The sequence below is a fragment of the Takifugu flavidus genome, chromosome 12, assembly GCF_003711565.1.
Source record: "Takifugu flavidus isolate HTHZ2018 chromosome 12, ASM371156v2, whole genome shotgun sequence".
NCBI classification, from domain to species: domain Eukaryota; kingdom Metazoa; phylum Chordata; class Actinopteri; order Tetraodontiformes; family Tetraodontidae; genus Takifugu; species Takifugu flavidus.
The window spans coordinates 2,938,080-2,953,804 of NC_079531.1; the positions used below are offsets into that span (position 1 = coordinate 2,938,080).

Below are 15,725 nucleotides of genomic sequence, written 5' to 3' on the forward strand. Positions count from 1 at the left end.
TGGAAAGTTTTTACTCCAGTAAATCTTAACTTAGATTTGGTTCCCCAAAAAAGTATATCAAGTTAATTCAAGATGGAAATGATACAATTAAGACAGACTGACTTAAACATAAATATCTAGTTAATACAAATTGATGCTGCTCTTTTTTAAAGATTTAGCCCCAGTGTGTGTGTGTCCTGAGGGTGTGTGTGTGTGTCTGTGTCATGAGGGGGTGTGTGTGTGTGTGTCGTGAGGGTGTGAGTGAGCGAGAGGAACAGAGATGGAGAAAGGCACGCACAAATGAACTCTTTGTTTCTAATTTGTAGCTCGGTCTTGACAAAGACATGACAGAGCTGAAGCAGGAGGCAGTTCAAACACGCTCGGGGGTCCTAACCTGCCTTTTTCTAAAAAAAATTACGAAACTGAATAAAACAAGCCGGTGCTGACAGCCCCCGTTTCACCCGTCTGCTTTCACTCTGCTCCTACATAACGGAGATGGGGAAACTTAGGAAGAATCTTTAATCCAATATTACTTAACTGACTGATTATTGTCCCAAGAAGTAATAAAAATACATGAAAAAAATGAAGAATTGTTCTTTTTTTTCATTTTCTTTGTGCGTCCATGTTTTGAGTGAGTTTGAGTCCTTAGAAGAAGCTCACACCCACATGTGAGGGCATGTTGCAGCAGAGTTTAGGTGTCATTTCTGTCACCAAGGAACATTTAGCTTCTCACTATACCTGTTCTCTTATCTCACCCGGGGCTGGTTACCTCCTCTGGATTTGTGAGCACCACTCTCCTGAAGCTGATGGGTGCTCTCAGCTGTGGTTGGTAAATAAATGCTAAAGATTACTTCTGTATCACAGGCCCGATACACATCAGTGTATCATTTAGTTTCCGGAAAAAACGGTTTATATGGGACCGGCTCTGTGTTTTTGCTGACCTGGATATTGGGGCTCAGATGAGTTGATAGAGGTGTAATTTATTGATATTGTGCAGCTCAGCTCTGTGTGACATATTGTATTAGTGGGAGGTGAGAGCAGTCCTCATGAGACTCTGAATGATGGTTGTTGTTTGTACTAAAGCATTTTTTCACATCACAGGTGGCACCAAAATATCTGTCCAACTGAACACTTGATGCTAATCTTGGTAATTCGGCACTGAGCCAGCCGGATTAAAAAATATTAGCATTAGACCAGCATTAGTCTGGATAACGTATTCACCACAGAATGGCCAGGAATCCCTTAACACCTGCGTGTTTACCAAGTCTTAAACCATGAGACGTCAGCTCTTGCGTCCCACACATCATATTTCACGCCAGAAGGAATTACTCTGCAGTAAAAATCATTTGTGCACAGGTGGTATGAGCCCTGGTCCAACACCGCTCGGCTAATCTGCATTTACTGGCCTTGACTGGTTTATTATTCGAGCTACAGCAAAGATATTGAGGGTGCTGGCTTGTTTTTGAACCCCTAGATGCAATCCTTTAAAAACTGACCACGGTATCTAGATTCATCATCGATAGTGCACCATTGGGTGCGCACTAAACCCTGGAGGACGCCTGGAAGAAAGGAGGACAAGGGGACATTGCTTAAGCTGGGCCACACACAGTTGAATAATGTTATTGTTAGTGCAAATGTGCCAGTTACAACATGTTAAGGTTTCCTCCTGCTTATTTAAACTTCATCATCTTGGATATTAGTCCTGCTTCTGCTGTAATTTCCTCCTTTAAAGGTGTGAAGGTCAGGTAGTGGCAATTTGGGGGAATAGTTTCTCTTCTCCCACAGCTGCATGTCTATCGGTCCACTCATACACACAGTATTATCGATTTTATGTGTCTGCTAGCCTGTAACGTCAGCATGATTTATGCTCTAATCTGCAGTATTAACATAGAGATGCATAAATACTACACATGTTCAGTATATACCAGCTTTATTGTAGAATACACATTATTAAAGTAAAACTAAATAAGACCACGTCAGATGTAGGTGAACAAAAGGTCACATTTGTATGAGTGTGATTTTGGAACGGCGTGAGAGAATTTCCTGGTACCCTTTTGAACTGTTTAGAACTTTTTTTGGGACTTTTTCCTGTTTGAAATGCTTTTATATGTGGTTGTACGCAAACGGAACCATCGTAGTAGCTTACGTGATTTCGAGCATGACTGTGAAGCTGCTGCCGTGCTGAGAAGGAGAAAAAAAGGCCTTTTGCAGTCAAAGAAACTGCTTTCAGTCGCACAGTTTGACCTATTGCCAGAATTATCGCTGACTGATGAAAAGCGCACATCTGCTCTTTCTTTGCTTATGATGGGGTCAAATAAGTAATCATGGACTTTCAGATGGTGCCGTGGCTGTGTTAATAATGAGGGGGGGGGGGGAGTGAATGGTGGGATTCTCTCTTGCTGTCAGTCAGACGTGAAACAGTCTCCGATGAGGGTTCGATAGAAGCCTACGCTTGTTTCTAAATTTGTTAAACACCAAGATAGTGTTAACATGCTTTGTTCCAGCAGGAATGACCCCTGAACACACACACACACACGCCCCTCCTCCACCTATCGTACCTAACATCCCCCCACTCTTTCAGAGTTGAGTAAACCTGCAGGGTAAAAACAGAGGGGAGTTTTGCCCTGATTTCGGTGCAGTGGAGAAGCCAGGGGGGCCCAGGGGACACTCAGGTTACCAGCACTGAATCCTGCAGTATTAACAGGGCATAGTAAAATAACAGCCTGCCATGTGGAACCTACAGTGTGTTAAAGCCGTCCTACCCTGCTAGACTCAGTCACACTGACTTCAATTAAATGGTATTTTCCTGCTCTGTCTTCATTCACCTCTTGCTTTGCTTCGAGAACTGTCTGTGTTGTGTAGTAACGCACGCCGCACCGATCCAAAATGATGACTGCGGTTTAGATTTTCTTACTGGCTCCTCCTCCATTAAAGTTTAAGCAAGCCCGACTCATAAGAGGTTAGCGCAGAGAGCGCCTTAAGTGCAGAAGGACAAAGCTCGCCTTTGTGAGGGTGATGGTTAAGAGATGTCTTGCTGAGGCTTCATGTTCAGGGCTCAAGATGGTCATTATTGACCCACTAAAATGGGAGAAAATGAGCACATTTGGTCCAGTCTTTTCTCCCCTCTTAAACCGTGATTCTCCTCATTTACTTCAATTGGATGGAGGCTTTATGCAACGATGGACTGTAGGGGAATGTTGTAAAATGAGCTAAGAAATCCAGCTCACGTTCTTTAAATAAGTAGCGGATCCATTCAGTAGTTGCGGAGCTAATGTAAACATCAGCGCTGTGCATTTTGCGAAGCGCTCTTGTTCTTTAAAACCTTTTAAAACGCACACTGTTTTTCATTGCGCTCCAAATGTGATTTCTCAGTGGCTGCACTAAGCCTGCAGTTATTAAAGTTTGAAAAAGTCTATTTTTTTCCCCCCACTTAATTCCAAAGTGGTTCACTGTGGCTTTTTTTCTGTTTGGATCCTGCGCCCAGGACTTTTTAAGAAACCTACTCACAGGAATTCCTCCGTGCCGGAGCTTTTATCTTTAGATATTCTCGGGCTATAATTGTTACCTCTCAGCCTGATTGATTTGAAAACGAAGGATGTCACACAATGTCATAATGGAAGAATCAAGGTAAGAAATAAACAAAGGCATCGTGTTTCTATTTTTATTCAGTGGTCTTATTTTTAACTAGCTCATCAGCTGGGTGGTACATCAGGGGTGGAGGTTGTCAGATACCAGGATAAAAAAGATTGCAGTTTTACAGTTTTTCTGAACGTGCATGATGAACCCACACCGATTTCCCAGGATAGTAGCCTCCTTTTGCTCTAGCGCGACAGAATTTCTACAAATTGGTAATGTGCACTCGGATGAGCCACTTAGATATTTGCTGTCAAAGATGAGGCTCGCGGTGACCTCACAGCAGTGGCAGAACACAATACCTCAGGAACACCAAGTACCCATTCTGGTTTTTTTCACTCACATTTGGCAAATTGGCACAAAGGTCAGCTCAGACCTCAGACGGTTGGACCGGTGGTCAGAAGAAAGAGCTGGGAGTCACTGTGACCCTGAGTCAGTCTCATTTTGGACTAAAAGACATTTCGGGTGAGGCCTGGACAAAAGCTTTTAAAATGAGTACAATTAGAAGAGGTGGCGAAGCAGGTGTGGGTGTTACACTCCACTGAAAGAGTGATAGAACTCACCCTTCACTTCCTGTCTGCGCTACACTCTCTGCTCCACTGACATACAGTACATGCACTTTTTTTGCCTCTTATTTTCCTCTTGTACAGTTGGTGTGTTTGCGTTAAAATACCTTTAAAATCCACCGGGGGGAGATGGTCTGAGCGCCTCTCAGCTTAAGGCGTTTAACATTCAACAACACGTTTGTGAATACTGAGCGTTGGTCAAAAGTCGGCTGATGCTGCTCGCCACGGTGTCGGAGTCCTGGTTGGATGCCAAAGATATCAGGGATCTCGGGGCTTCGTGACTGACAGATTGGATTCTCTACTGAATATCCCCCGCTATCAGTGACAGGCTTCAGGAGGAGTGGGTGCTTGTAACGGCCACAGATGTGCATCTCAGAGGAATTCCCCCAAATCTAAAACGGCACTTCTGCAGGCGGCTTCAGAAAATGGTTGTAAGCGGGTTTTATTTTTGAAATTCAGACTAAATACTTAAGCAGCCAGTAAATAATGTATTGACCTTTCTGCTGTGGGTTATTTGTATTCTGTTATGTGCAGTTATTACCCTGAAGTGATTGGAAATGCTTTTCGCCTAAAATGCTAAACTTTGAACTTCTTTTCTGCTTTTGGTCACACTTTGCTGAGTCACGTTTTTAATCCCTCTATTTTGCTTTTTCTAGTGATCGTCCTAATAACATAATCACAATCAATCTCACGGTTGTTGCAGAGCTTTTGGAGCATTCAAATAATGGTCTAATCTAAAATGTAAAAACCTTCACCTCGACTACCAACATCGACTTGGACCCTTTAAAGGTAGTCTAGGTGAAACTCGATCCCCAGTTTACTTAATTCAAAAACCATCAGGCGTTGATTGTCTGCAGATCAGAAAGTGTAACTCCAGAAGCAGTTCACCCTCGTATCTGTTGGGATAATTGCTCTGTTAAACTGCGTGCAGTAAGTGGAGTGTGGCTGCTGTGTGGTACACAGGATGACGTGTTAATTCTGGGTAATTTATTACCCTGGGTGTCGCCGGGCAAGGAGCTCCTGACAGATACTGTCTCAGTGGGATGATACTCAGCCAGGCTTCCATGGACATAGTAGCGACTCCAGCATGCAGCGCTCACACCGGGTGATGAAAGTATGATGTAAAAGCCTCAGTGAAGGAAAACAACAGTGAAGATGCACATTGTGCGACATTACATTAAACTCTCAGTCTTTGAGGATAGGGGGCTAAAAGCTCACCTGTAGAGTGGGATAATGTAATCAGATTACCCCCCACCCCCCAGTGTTATGGGCACTTGCTCGCTCTCATATGGTTTTTATTTATGGAAGTATCCTTTTCTGTCTAGGGCTGGGCCCTGATTAGATCATGGATGCTGATTGTGGCCTAAAGCTGTGGTGATCAATCCTAATTTACTTGCAGAATTACATTTATATATGGGAGGATGTGGTGCCCTGTTCTGATAGATGAAAGGGTATTTCCCTCTTATGCATCAACAATCCTGACTGTGAAGTTACAACACCACAACTTCCTTTAATTTACGCGTGTGTTTTTCTTGCATGGAACATGGGACTTGAATCGGGGGATAAAAAGTGCATTAAAGACTCAGCAGATGGACAGGGGAAAAGAAGTTGCATGGGTATTTTTGTATTAAGCTCTTTAAAGGCACGGCACTTATGTTCAGAGAATGGAGACCACTCCTGCCTTAGAGACAAAGAAAAGGGCTTCGTGCGAGTCAACACATCACCGCTGAGCTACCCACCAGCCATTTCATGTCATAATCAGTTAAAGCTAAATCAGCATACATCAACTCTCACAGCCCCAGGAAAGAAAAATTGCTCTTTGGATTCAGGCCTGCAGTGTGACACAGAAAAGAAGGCCACATCCTTTTGTTAGTGTTATTTTTCCACATTTCCATAAGAGGTTTTTTTTAATGCACCGTTTGGATGCTGTGTACTCGGCTCCAGAAAACAAGCTGTGCTTGCAGCAGCAGCCACACCTTCCAGACGTCGTAGCGTTTGTGCAGCCGGCGCTGTCATCCAGCCGATGATGAAGCTACAGAGTGATTAGCCCCACCCAGAGGCTGCTGGGATGGGAGATATGGGAGGTGTGTGGTTGTCAAAGCGAGCCTTGCAGATATGACTCAGTTAGGCACTTAAAGTAAGATCATTACCATGCAGGAACTTTTCGCCTGGCTTTGCTGAGTGTGCTGATTTTATACCGTTTATATCGAACAGCTGCTGGTTTTATTGTCTCTAACAACACAGTGCTTCTTGCTTCCTGTTGTGCATTGGGTTATCACATTGTTCTCATATTCGTACCATCTCAGGCTTGCCATGTTAGCTACATCATTTTGGAAATCTGATCCAAATTATTGCTTTATTGGGGAAACATGATCAGTCTAGTATGCGATTGATATTTCTGCGTCAGACGATACAGTTTGCTTGTTTGGTTTGCCTGCAGGGGTTGGGTTGATTGTGCTGGATTTAATTATTACTCTACATAATTCATTAAAATCTCTGCAATGGACTCATTCGTATGTGTCGTGATTTACATGCAGTTATGGTCTGGTAGGGATATATTAAAGCAGGACCTGAACTGGGCTTTTCTCTTTCCTGAAGTTGGAGGTCCTGCTGCTGACAGCAGGTATAAGTGATTTGCTGTGTTGTGGTGGCTGAAGCGCTCACACGGGGAGTCCAGTGGGTTTTATTTATGATTTCATCTTGTTTGAGGAGCCAGAGAGGACCAATCATATAATATATCCAATAATTTAATTCCACCTCTAGTAGTGCTGATACCAAGCAATAAACAGCTTTTATTTATGTGGGACGTGTAACTGTAGTTTGAATAGTCTATTAGTAATAAACCATTAGACTGAAAACATGTTCAGCTTGTCAGAGGTTCTTTTAGCATCATTTGAGTTTGTTTGAGACAAACTCCCATCTGTGGCGAGCAGCGAACAAAGACTTCATCTGTAGTCAGGTCATTCAGGCCTAAATGGAAGTGATTTACATGGTTATTTGCATATTGGACAGGGAAGTGATACCCAAACACAAGTGGTCACTGGAGGCACATTTGAGACAAATTATGATGCTGAACGCAAACTGAAATCTGGCTCAGCTGCTTATTGCTGATGGACTGCTGGTTCCATTCAAACTATGTTTCTACTTGTGCATGTACTCCACGCTTGGGCAGGTTAGTCATTGGCAGCAGGTATCACGTTCGTGTCAAACCAGTTGAATTTCTATGGATATAATAGAAAAGTCACCCATTGCCTGTACGAATAAAAGAAATTAGTTGTGGACGGCAACGTTATTCATGATCAAAGTGCAGGAAAAAGCAGAGAAATACATAAACATCTTCCCAATTGTCTTATCTGTAAGGTGATTGGGAATTAAATGAATAAAAATCAACAAGTCATTGATTAAAAAAAAATAAATTGTTTTTTTCTTCCAGAATTGAATGCGTTAAGCTGCAGTGTTGCACAAAAATGCATTTGCTTTCTAAGTCTCAGGAGCAGAGCATGCATTTGTTAACGCGTCTAATGTGTGTTTCCTCAGTGAAAAGCATCCTCTCACAAATATCACCCATTCCTGCTGCCAGTATAACTTAAAGAAGAATGTAATGTAATACTGAAGCGGCCGGGCTAAATGCGTTGGAGTCTGTTGTGCAAAGACTTTTGACGAAGCTGACGTACGGTTGCCGATCTTGTAAGGAAGATTGAAAAGGAGCATGCATGAGAGGCACTCAGCATACAGCACCTTCAAGGTCCGGACTCTTCGTCTGCGTTTTTCTCTTAAATTCCCCTTTTGACATTGTCATTCTGCTGCATGTTGCTTCCTTTGACAAACTAGAACAATGCAATACTTTTCATCATGATGTCTATTGCTTAGCTGGTATACATGTTTCACTTCAGGCTACATTGGATCTCAGGCCTATTATTTGAAGGATAATGAGCAGTAATCGCAGAGTAATGTGAGACAGGTCGCCACCAGCATCACCTCTGCACTCGCCATCCGTGCTCGACAACAGAAGCACTTCAACTCTGCAGAGAGGTCCTCTTTTAAAAGTGCAGGAATCTCAAGTTGGTTTGGGTCTCGCTTGTTCCCGAGGACTGAACCAAAGGCTGCCGCTGTTAGACTGCTGCACGAAAACCACCTCTTTCCTCACCGGGTAGCCCTCATCCAACTTCACCCTTCAAACAGCAAAAGCACAGACAAACAAGCTGACTGGGGCGAGAACCATTCTTGATGTTCAGCGTCACATTTCTAATGTGCTTCATTTGTTCAGGGTCAGAGACGCACATCAGTGAATTAGATATAAGCTGACTGCTTCTGCCTGATATTTAGCAGGCTGGTGGAGAGGCATTATCCCCCCCCCCACCGCTCTCTTTGTCAGGACTCAACCTCACTTTGCTAACAGTGATTAGGAGCAGGCAGCAGGGAGTGTGCAGCAGCAGCACTCCCTGGCTACCTTTGTTTATGTTAAGGCTTTTACGCATTCTGTTTTATTCAGTTTTGCTTTTTATCCCAGAAGGGGGTGAGGTGCCCCCCCAACCCCTTTCAACCTCTGTAGCCTGTATTAACACAAGAGAATTCAGGTCTGTTTGGCAAGCCATTCAGACCCCCACCCAGTGTGTCCAAGTTGCTCTCCCTCTTTTGAAAACACACCTTTCTGTTGACCGAGGAGGCTTTTCTATAGAACCCAGGCATGTGAAAGATTTCCAGAACTGAAGTGGTGGCTGTGTGGAGCTCTCCTCGCTCTCAATGGAGCACACAGCCAATGCTCTTGATATCTGCCCAAAGTTTCCTTTCTGTTGCTCATCAGGCTTCTTTTGTGTGATGGCGGTGTTGTGAGTTACAGCCTACGATCCCCGTTTATAGACCCGCTTTGATTATCAGAGTGATACGAGACACATCAAGAAGAGTTTTACGCTTTTGTATCTTATAGTATAAAAATTGTAGATTTCTGCTCATGATATTTGCACAGTTTTCTTTAAATGCCACCACCAGTTAGTAGGACGTCATTTCTCGGTCTTGATAATAGTAATTGCTGTATTAATTATGTGATTTAATTATGTAAGACTAGTTATTTGTCACCATCTTGTTTTAATTCTCCAAAATATTTATCACTTCCCGCCTGTTTGGATTAAGTCTCAAAGTCTTCATGTAAAGAGCAGCAAGAAGTTTTTAAGCTCCGTCACCTTTGTCTTCTTTATAGGTCGTTCTCGCTGCTGCTTCTAAAATATGTGATCATTGGTCAAACATTTGAGGGTGTGTTCTGGAAGAGTGCTACGAGCAAGCAAACATCCGCAGAACTAAAGATGCTTAAGGTTTGAATGAAAATTGTAAAACTTAATATTTTGGAGAATTGTTGGCTGCAGTTTAAATAACCATAATCCTTAGCAGATGGACAGAGCTGGCAAGCCTGTATGTTTTTATAAAAAATCAAAAAAAAATTTGGTATGCTTACAGTATGTGGTTGATGGCTGAGGTTCTCACATTGCAGCACTTTAACCTTCAGTACATCAACATAAGCTCTGCCTTCTGCCTCAGTTCCTAATTTATGCCCATTTTCCCCCCTAAAATCTCAAGTAAAACTTGTTGACTAACTTTTAATGGGCCGAGTTACGTTACCATGGATTTATGTGATGAGTTTATGAGCACTTATATGTTGTTGGACTCCAGCTAAACCATGAAACTGAACCATAAAGGCTCAGATGGACCTTTGTGCCGCTCTACTACATCTAAGTGCTGCCATATTTATGTAAAGGTTTTGATTCTCGCTTCTCATCTCTACATGTCTGCACACAGCTCTACAGAATCAGATTATCGGATGTATAGTAGCTATAGGCTGCTATGCATTCGCTTTGCACCCACACTGTATTGTTATTTTTGTGTGCAGCAGAAAGTCAAGTTCTTAAAGAAAAGAACTGTAACATACATCATTTCCTTTGTGTCTGCAGTACTGCTATGGATTTTAGATATTTCAGCCCACATGCTGTTCTTGTCTTTTGCCATGAAACTATCTCTGTATCTTTAGCTTTAGAGCAAATAACAGCGTGTGATTATTATCTTTGCTGCAGATATCCAAAATCTATGGCAGCCATTTTTCACTGGCTTTTCTGGGACTTCTGACGGCATCTTTGTGAGCGTGCCCTCATTAACCCCGCTACTTCACTGTTTTGGACTTCATGTTCTCCTCTTGTCTCTCAGATGGCTTTAATATAAAAATAGCATTTATATAATAATTCTGTGAGGAGATAAATACACATTAGACATTTTTTCCTTAAAAAAATGAAACACGTTATTCAGGTTTTTTTATTTTGACGTTGCAGTTCTGAAATAGAACTCTGGCGCCGACTTCAGTTTGGCTTTTACTTTCAATATTTAGACGCTGACAAATAAGAAGAAGCACCATGTTCTCTGGTGCTGGAATAAAATGATAACGCCTGCTGAGCTTATTTCAAGAAAAAGAGCCATGTGTGTTTACATTATGCCAAGAGAACAACGCCTCCAGCTGCAGTCAAGGTGGGCATGTTTCAGGGGCCTATTTATGAGCGCCCTATCGTCTGTCACAGTGAAGCCTAATGCCTCTTTGAAAACGCTGCTGCGTTTCCCATGGCCTCAAAGGATCGTCTCATTACGTACCATCTGATTATTAATGAGTCTGTGCGGTGCAGAGCTGGCTGAAGGATGGCTCTCTACTCTTCAGAAGCAAAAAATAATGCACTTTTCAAAACCTTTAAAAGCTGTTTGTTCTCCGCTCCCTCGCATTTGCATTTCATCAAGTTCCCTCTGTTAAAAAAGTAAAAATTAGCAACCCGCACAAGCTGCATCTGAAATGCTGGGACCAGTTGAAGTGCTCTTGCAGCCCCCCTCCCCTTCCCCATGTGGTGGAGATCCTGGTATTGAGGTCCCAAGTCATTAATCACTGGTGTCTTTTCAGCTGTCAATACAAACAAAAAGCCCCCCTGACTCAACAATGGCATTTTCGTTCGAGGCTTTTCTCCCCCCACCCCCTTTCAAATCGGGGACAAATATAGTTCAGAAAGATTATTGTTTACTCTTCTATCCACCAGAGACTTAATACAGTATTCATAAAGAGCTTATCTCATAGAAAAGTCCTTGTCTGAACAGCACAAGCATATGCGGAATGCTATTTTCCATGTTTTTAAGTGTGATGTGTTCCCATGCAGGGATTCCATCCCTGTTTGACAAATACTATGATATGTTCTAAACGGACAGATTTGCCATAATTGCATCCCTGCGTCATGATTTTTCTACTTTTGCTGCTGCGTAATAATAGACACATCACGGTATTACGTTTGAAAGAAGCTTAAAATATAGTGCCGCAGTATTGGGTTCATTAATTCCCTGTGGTCAGTAATAGAGCCTCAAAGAAAAGAGTGACAAAGCCTTAAATCAAGTCTGTATCTACATTGACTATTTTTAATCCAACTCAATATCTTTAAACCGTGAGATTACAGCTCCAATTTTATGCACGTATGATCACTTTGCACTTGACAGCATACGATGTATGATTCGAATTTTTGGTCTATATTTAAGCATTTTGTCTTTTGAGGCATGAAACTGGAGTTCTGTAGAAAGCTAGATTCTAACCCCCCCCGTGTGTTGAGTTATTACCATCTGAGTTTTACGTTTCAAATTTTAATCTCGGCCGGTTCACTGCCGTCCCAGATTTGTCTGACTCCTCAGTTTCCGACCGCTGATGATTTGCGACTCGGTAACAAAACAATCCGCGAAGGGACACCTGCCACCGCCAGAGGTGCGGCAGCCCCGGCGCTTTTCCGCAGCGCGGTAAAGAAGCCTGTTGGAGACGAATCATAAAGTTTATGGGTGCGAGATTTGTCGTGCCGTATTTTATTAAATCTAGTCCTGGTGAATCTTCATGCTGTCTCCCTGTGTGCCGAACAATGCCTCCGCTCCCCTTCCGAAGCATACATTTGAATTTATTTAGTCCCACGGTGGATTGGATGAGTTTGTTTTAGGATGTGAGCGTGTGTGCACAGAATAAGTGTTGTCTACCATCAAATAGTCAAGATCTTTCAGCGATGATACTGCCAAGAAATTCGGAAACCAACCGCGCTCTCAAGGCCTCTTTGCATCCATCAACTATCCTAATTTTCACGTGTGCTCTTCTCGCACAGGAGCGCTGGATCTGAACAGGATTTGTGACCTACATTTGATGCTGAAAACAGTGAGGAGGCCGCCATGGAAGTGAAGGAACGCCGGCCGTACCGCTCGCTCACCGCCCGGCAGGACACGGAGCGCCGCTACACCAGCTCCTCCGCCGACAGCGAGGATGGAAAACCCAATCCAAAATCCTACAGCTCAAGCGAAACCCTCAAGGCCTTCGATCACGACTCGAGGATGGCTTACGGGAGCCGTGTCAAAGAGATGGTTCATCACGAAGTGGATGAGTTTAGCCGGCAAGGTTGGTTTTCCTGCGCTAACGTTAGAAAAGAAAAAAAAAGACTGTGGCGTCAGAAGAAGAAATATCTGCCAAACACATTCTGCCCAGTATCAGTGTGTCATAGGTGCTAGGGGGGCTAAAATTCCTCTAAATCTCAATATTTGACTGCTGGGTTCAAGAAAATCCTTGCAGAGCACATCAAATTAAAGCCAGCCACCCCCTGCTGAAAACACGGTACAATATTTGCAGTAATCAGTCAACAGTCATGACGCATATCAGGAGCACAATCAGCACAAGACCGGAAAGAAAGGCTCTGCTGAAGGAAGAAAGCCTCCTCTGATTTAGGTATTATTGACTTTACAGATTGTCGTAAATCAAGGACCGGCGTTAAAATCTCCTGATTTGATTCTAATGACCTTGGTAAAGAGCACGAGCACGATAAACTTGAAAGGGCGTCTCAGCTTTGATAGGCAACATTTAAAGATAGAGAATTTGTGCTTTTGGCATTTGCAAAATAATGAGGCCAGTGAACAAAAGATAACTGAATGTAAAAACATCAATCTGAATAATTAGTGATTGGAACTAAAGGGTTTCTGTGTCTGGAATGGAAAAGTTTTTAGAAAGAATCTTGTTTGCTCCCCCCCCCCCTACCGTCACAATAAAACATGAGTCATGATTTGACTTCACAACTTTTAGGCGACGCATTTAGTTAACAGATATTAACAGTTTGGATCGGATTCTCTGTCTTCAGGGGTGGACTTTTCTCTCCGAAACCTGGGGTTTGGAGAGGCTCTCCCATCGCACGTGGCCACATACAGGACTGACATGGGGCTGCCGCACCGCGACTACTCCGTCAGTGTGGGCTCGGACCCGGACACCGAGACCGACGGCATCATGTCGCCGGAACACGCGGTCAGATTATGGGGCCGCAGCAACACGAAGTCGGGACGGAGCTCGTGCTTGTCCAGCAGAGCAAACTCCAACCTGACGCTCACCGACACGGAGCACGAGAACACAGAAAACGGTAGGCCGACGCCCACTTCTGCCCGTTTTCCAGGTGATTTGATGTTTAGCTTTAGTAGATTGTTTGGACTATTATAGCCGCGAGAAACATAAAGCACGCAGTTTCAGGCTGTCTTGAGAAAACGCCAAATGCCCCCCCCCCAAACTGGCTAAACAGTGGTGAGCGTTTTCAAGAACCGTCTGAAATCATCCGTTTTGCTTGTCATTATCGCTGCAGTACAAACTCACAGATCATTGCGTTATTGCTTATGAGCTTTTGAACTCTGTGTGAGTCACTTTGAAAAATTGGTGCGTGAGGTTCTGGGCGAAATTAGTGCCAGGAAACGGGAAGCCAGATGTATTGCATCCATCTTTCCGTGGCTTGTTGTATTACCTCTGGGGCTCGATTAGCCTGGGCGCTTGTTGGGGAGGTCATTCGCAATCAGGGGATATGTAACTGAGCCATGTGAAGTGCTGCAAAATGCCAGAAGATAATAGCGGTTCTGCTGGAGATACCCTCATTCAAAGTGTAGATTAGTGTGCTTTAAATGCCATGAGATTAGGGTATTCCAGCTTGACGTTTGGCTTCTCGGCTCTGTCATCCCGCTTATTCACAGGCGGTTGAAATGCATGTGGTACAAACAGAGAGGGGAAATGACAGCAGACACACTGACGTGGCCAGTTTATGTTTGCAATAACTGCAAAGCTGTCGCTTTTATTCATTTTCATACGCGGAGATATGAGATCAAAGTCAGTCGGACGCACACCCCAATCAGACATTTGAAATAGCAAAAATCCGCCGCTCATCTCTTACTCTCATCCTCGGAAGCTGTGGCGATAGAGGAGCTCGTCGAGGGCCTGGAGGCAAAATTGGAATTGCCCCCGCGCAGAGAACCTTGTGGAGAGTTTTGCATTTCAGATTGTGTCAGATTATGTATGAGATACTTATTATAACTGACAGGAATGACTGCTGGAAGTGGAAGCTATTTGCCCACACGACACAGGGAGAGAATGTGGCATCCCCCTGCTTAATCATCTGAGATTCCAGGGAACTTGAATTTAGCAGCCTTGTTCATAATTAAAGAGAGTTTCTTTGGGTGCTTGTTAGGGTTCACCATGCTGGAACTTATTCGGATCACAAGTAGCTGCAGCATCTTGCTACACTGGGGAGACTCCAGATTCTAAGTGGCTTTTTATTCAATTCAGCCGTGCAGAAAGAGTACTCCTATTCAGCATTTAATTCAGCAATGCCCGATAACGTACAATTTATATATGGCAAGTTAATTAAAATCCATAGAGCAGAGCTGCTTGTGTATGCTTTAATCTCTTTAAATCAACAAGCCATTTACTCTGCCTGGACTTGTTCGTGCTGCCGGCCCATTTTCCTCCTCTTCACGTGTGACCCACTTGACCCTGATTTTAATACATGCAAATAAGCAGAACCCTTTTTTTTCCTGTTCCAGACTTACACCAAATCAAACAACGCGCGGCTGTTTGTGTGCATTAATGAGCCGATACCAAGTCCGCGGTGAGCCCAAATGAAATGCTGAGTTTATTCTTAGTTGAACCGTGGCTGGTTGTCCAGGTTTATGCTTCACAGAGCACCGATAGTCACACATCATCAAATCCACTTAGTACCTGTTATGGATTCCCAGCAGCCTCTTCTGTTAGCGTGTGAGCGCGTCACGTTGACGATGCTTTCGTGAATTCCCTAACTCGTCAGCCGAGGCTCTCGAGGGTGCCCCTTGAGGGCACTTGCAGTAGTTAGTGACTGCTGACTCATGGCACGTCCTGCAGAGGCTGAGCAGCGAGGATGCCGAGGATGCACCCTGCTGGGTTTGGAACAAGGCTGCTCTTTTTGAATTTCTCCCATTACAGTTTATCCAGATGTGCGCTGCACTCCTCTGCTAACGGACCGTCATTATTCATGTTTTTCATTGCCTGCAGGGAAAATCATTCAGCTCAGGCCCACACAGTTCCTGTTGAGAGAAACGCTTCTGTGACTGACATCGGTATTCGCAGCGCACAAAGTATAATTACTTCCAGTTGGGGGTTATTTGTGTACACTATTCATTTGATTTTCTCCTCCGTCTCCCGGGAGCTCTGCCCTATATTAATATTATCTTGAAAAG

General features: G+C 43.7%; 1 protein-coding gene across 14 annotated transcripts in view; it reads left to right on the top strand.

Moving 5' to 3' along the window:
- Nucleotides 1–15,725, top strand: part of tenm4 (teneurin transmembrane protein 4) — a 97,223-nt gene that overhangs the window by 8,962 nt on the left and 72,536 nt on the right. For 13 of the 14 annotated variants that reach the window (XM_057049256.1, XM_057049258.1, XM_057049259.1 and 10 more), the window contains exons 2-3: nucleotides 12,326–12,612; nucleotides 13,343–13,615. In XM_057049256.1, the coding sequence (XP_056905236.1) occupies nucleotides 12,390–12,612; nucleotides 13,343–13,615 (496 nt within the window). In that variant the 5' untranslated portion in view covers nucleotides 12,326–12,389. Of the gene's footprint in view, nucleotides 1–9,468; nucleotides 9,488–12,325; nucleotides 12,613–13,342; nucleotides 13,616–15,725 lie in introns of those variants that run through there. The other variant, XM_057049257.1, reaches the window with a different exon arrangement.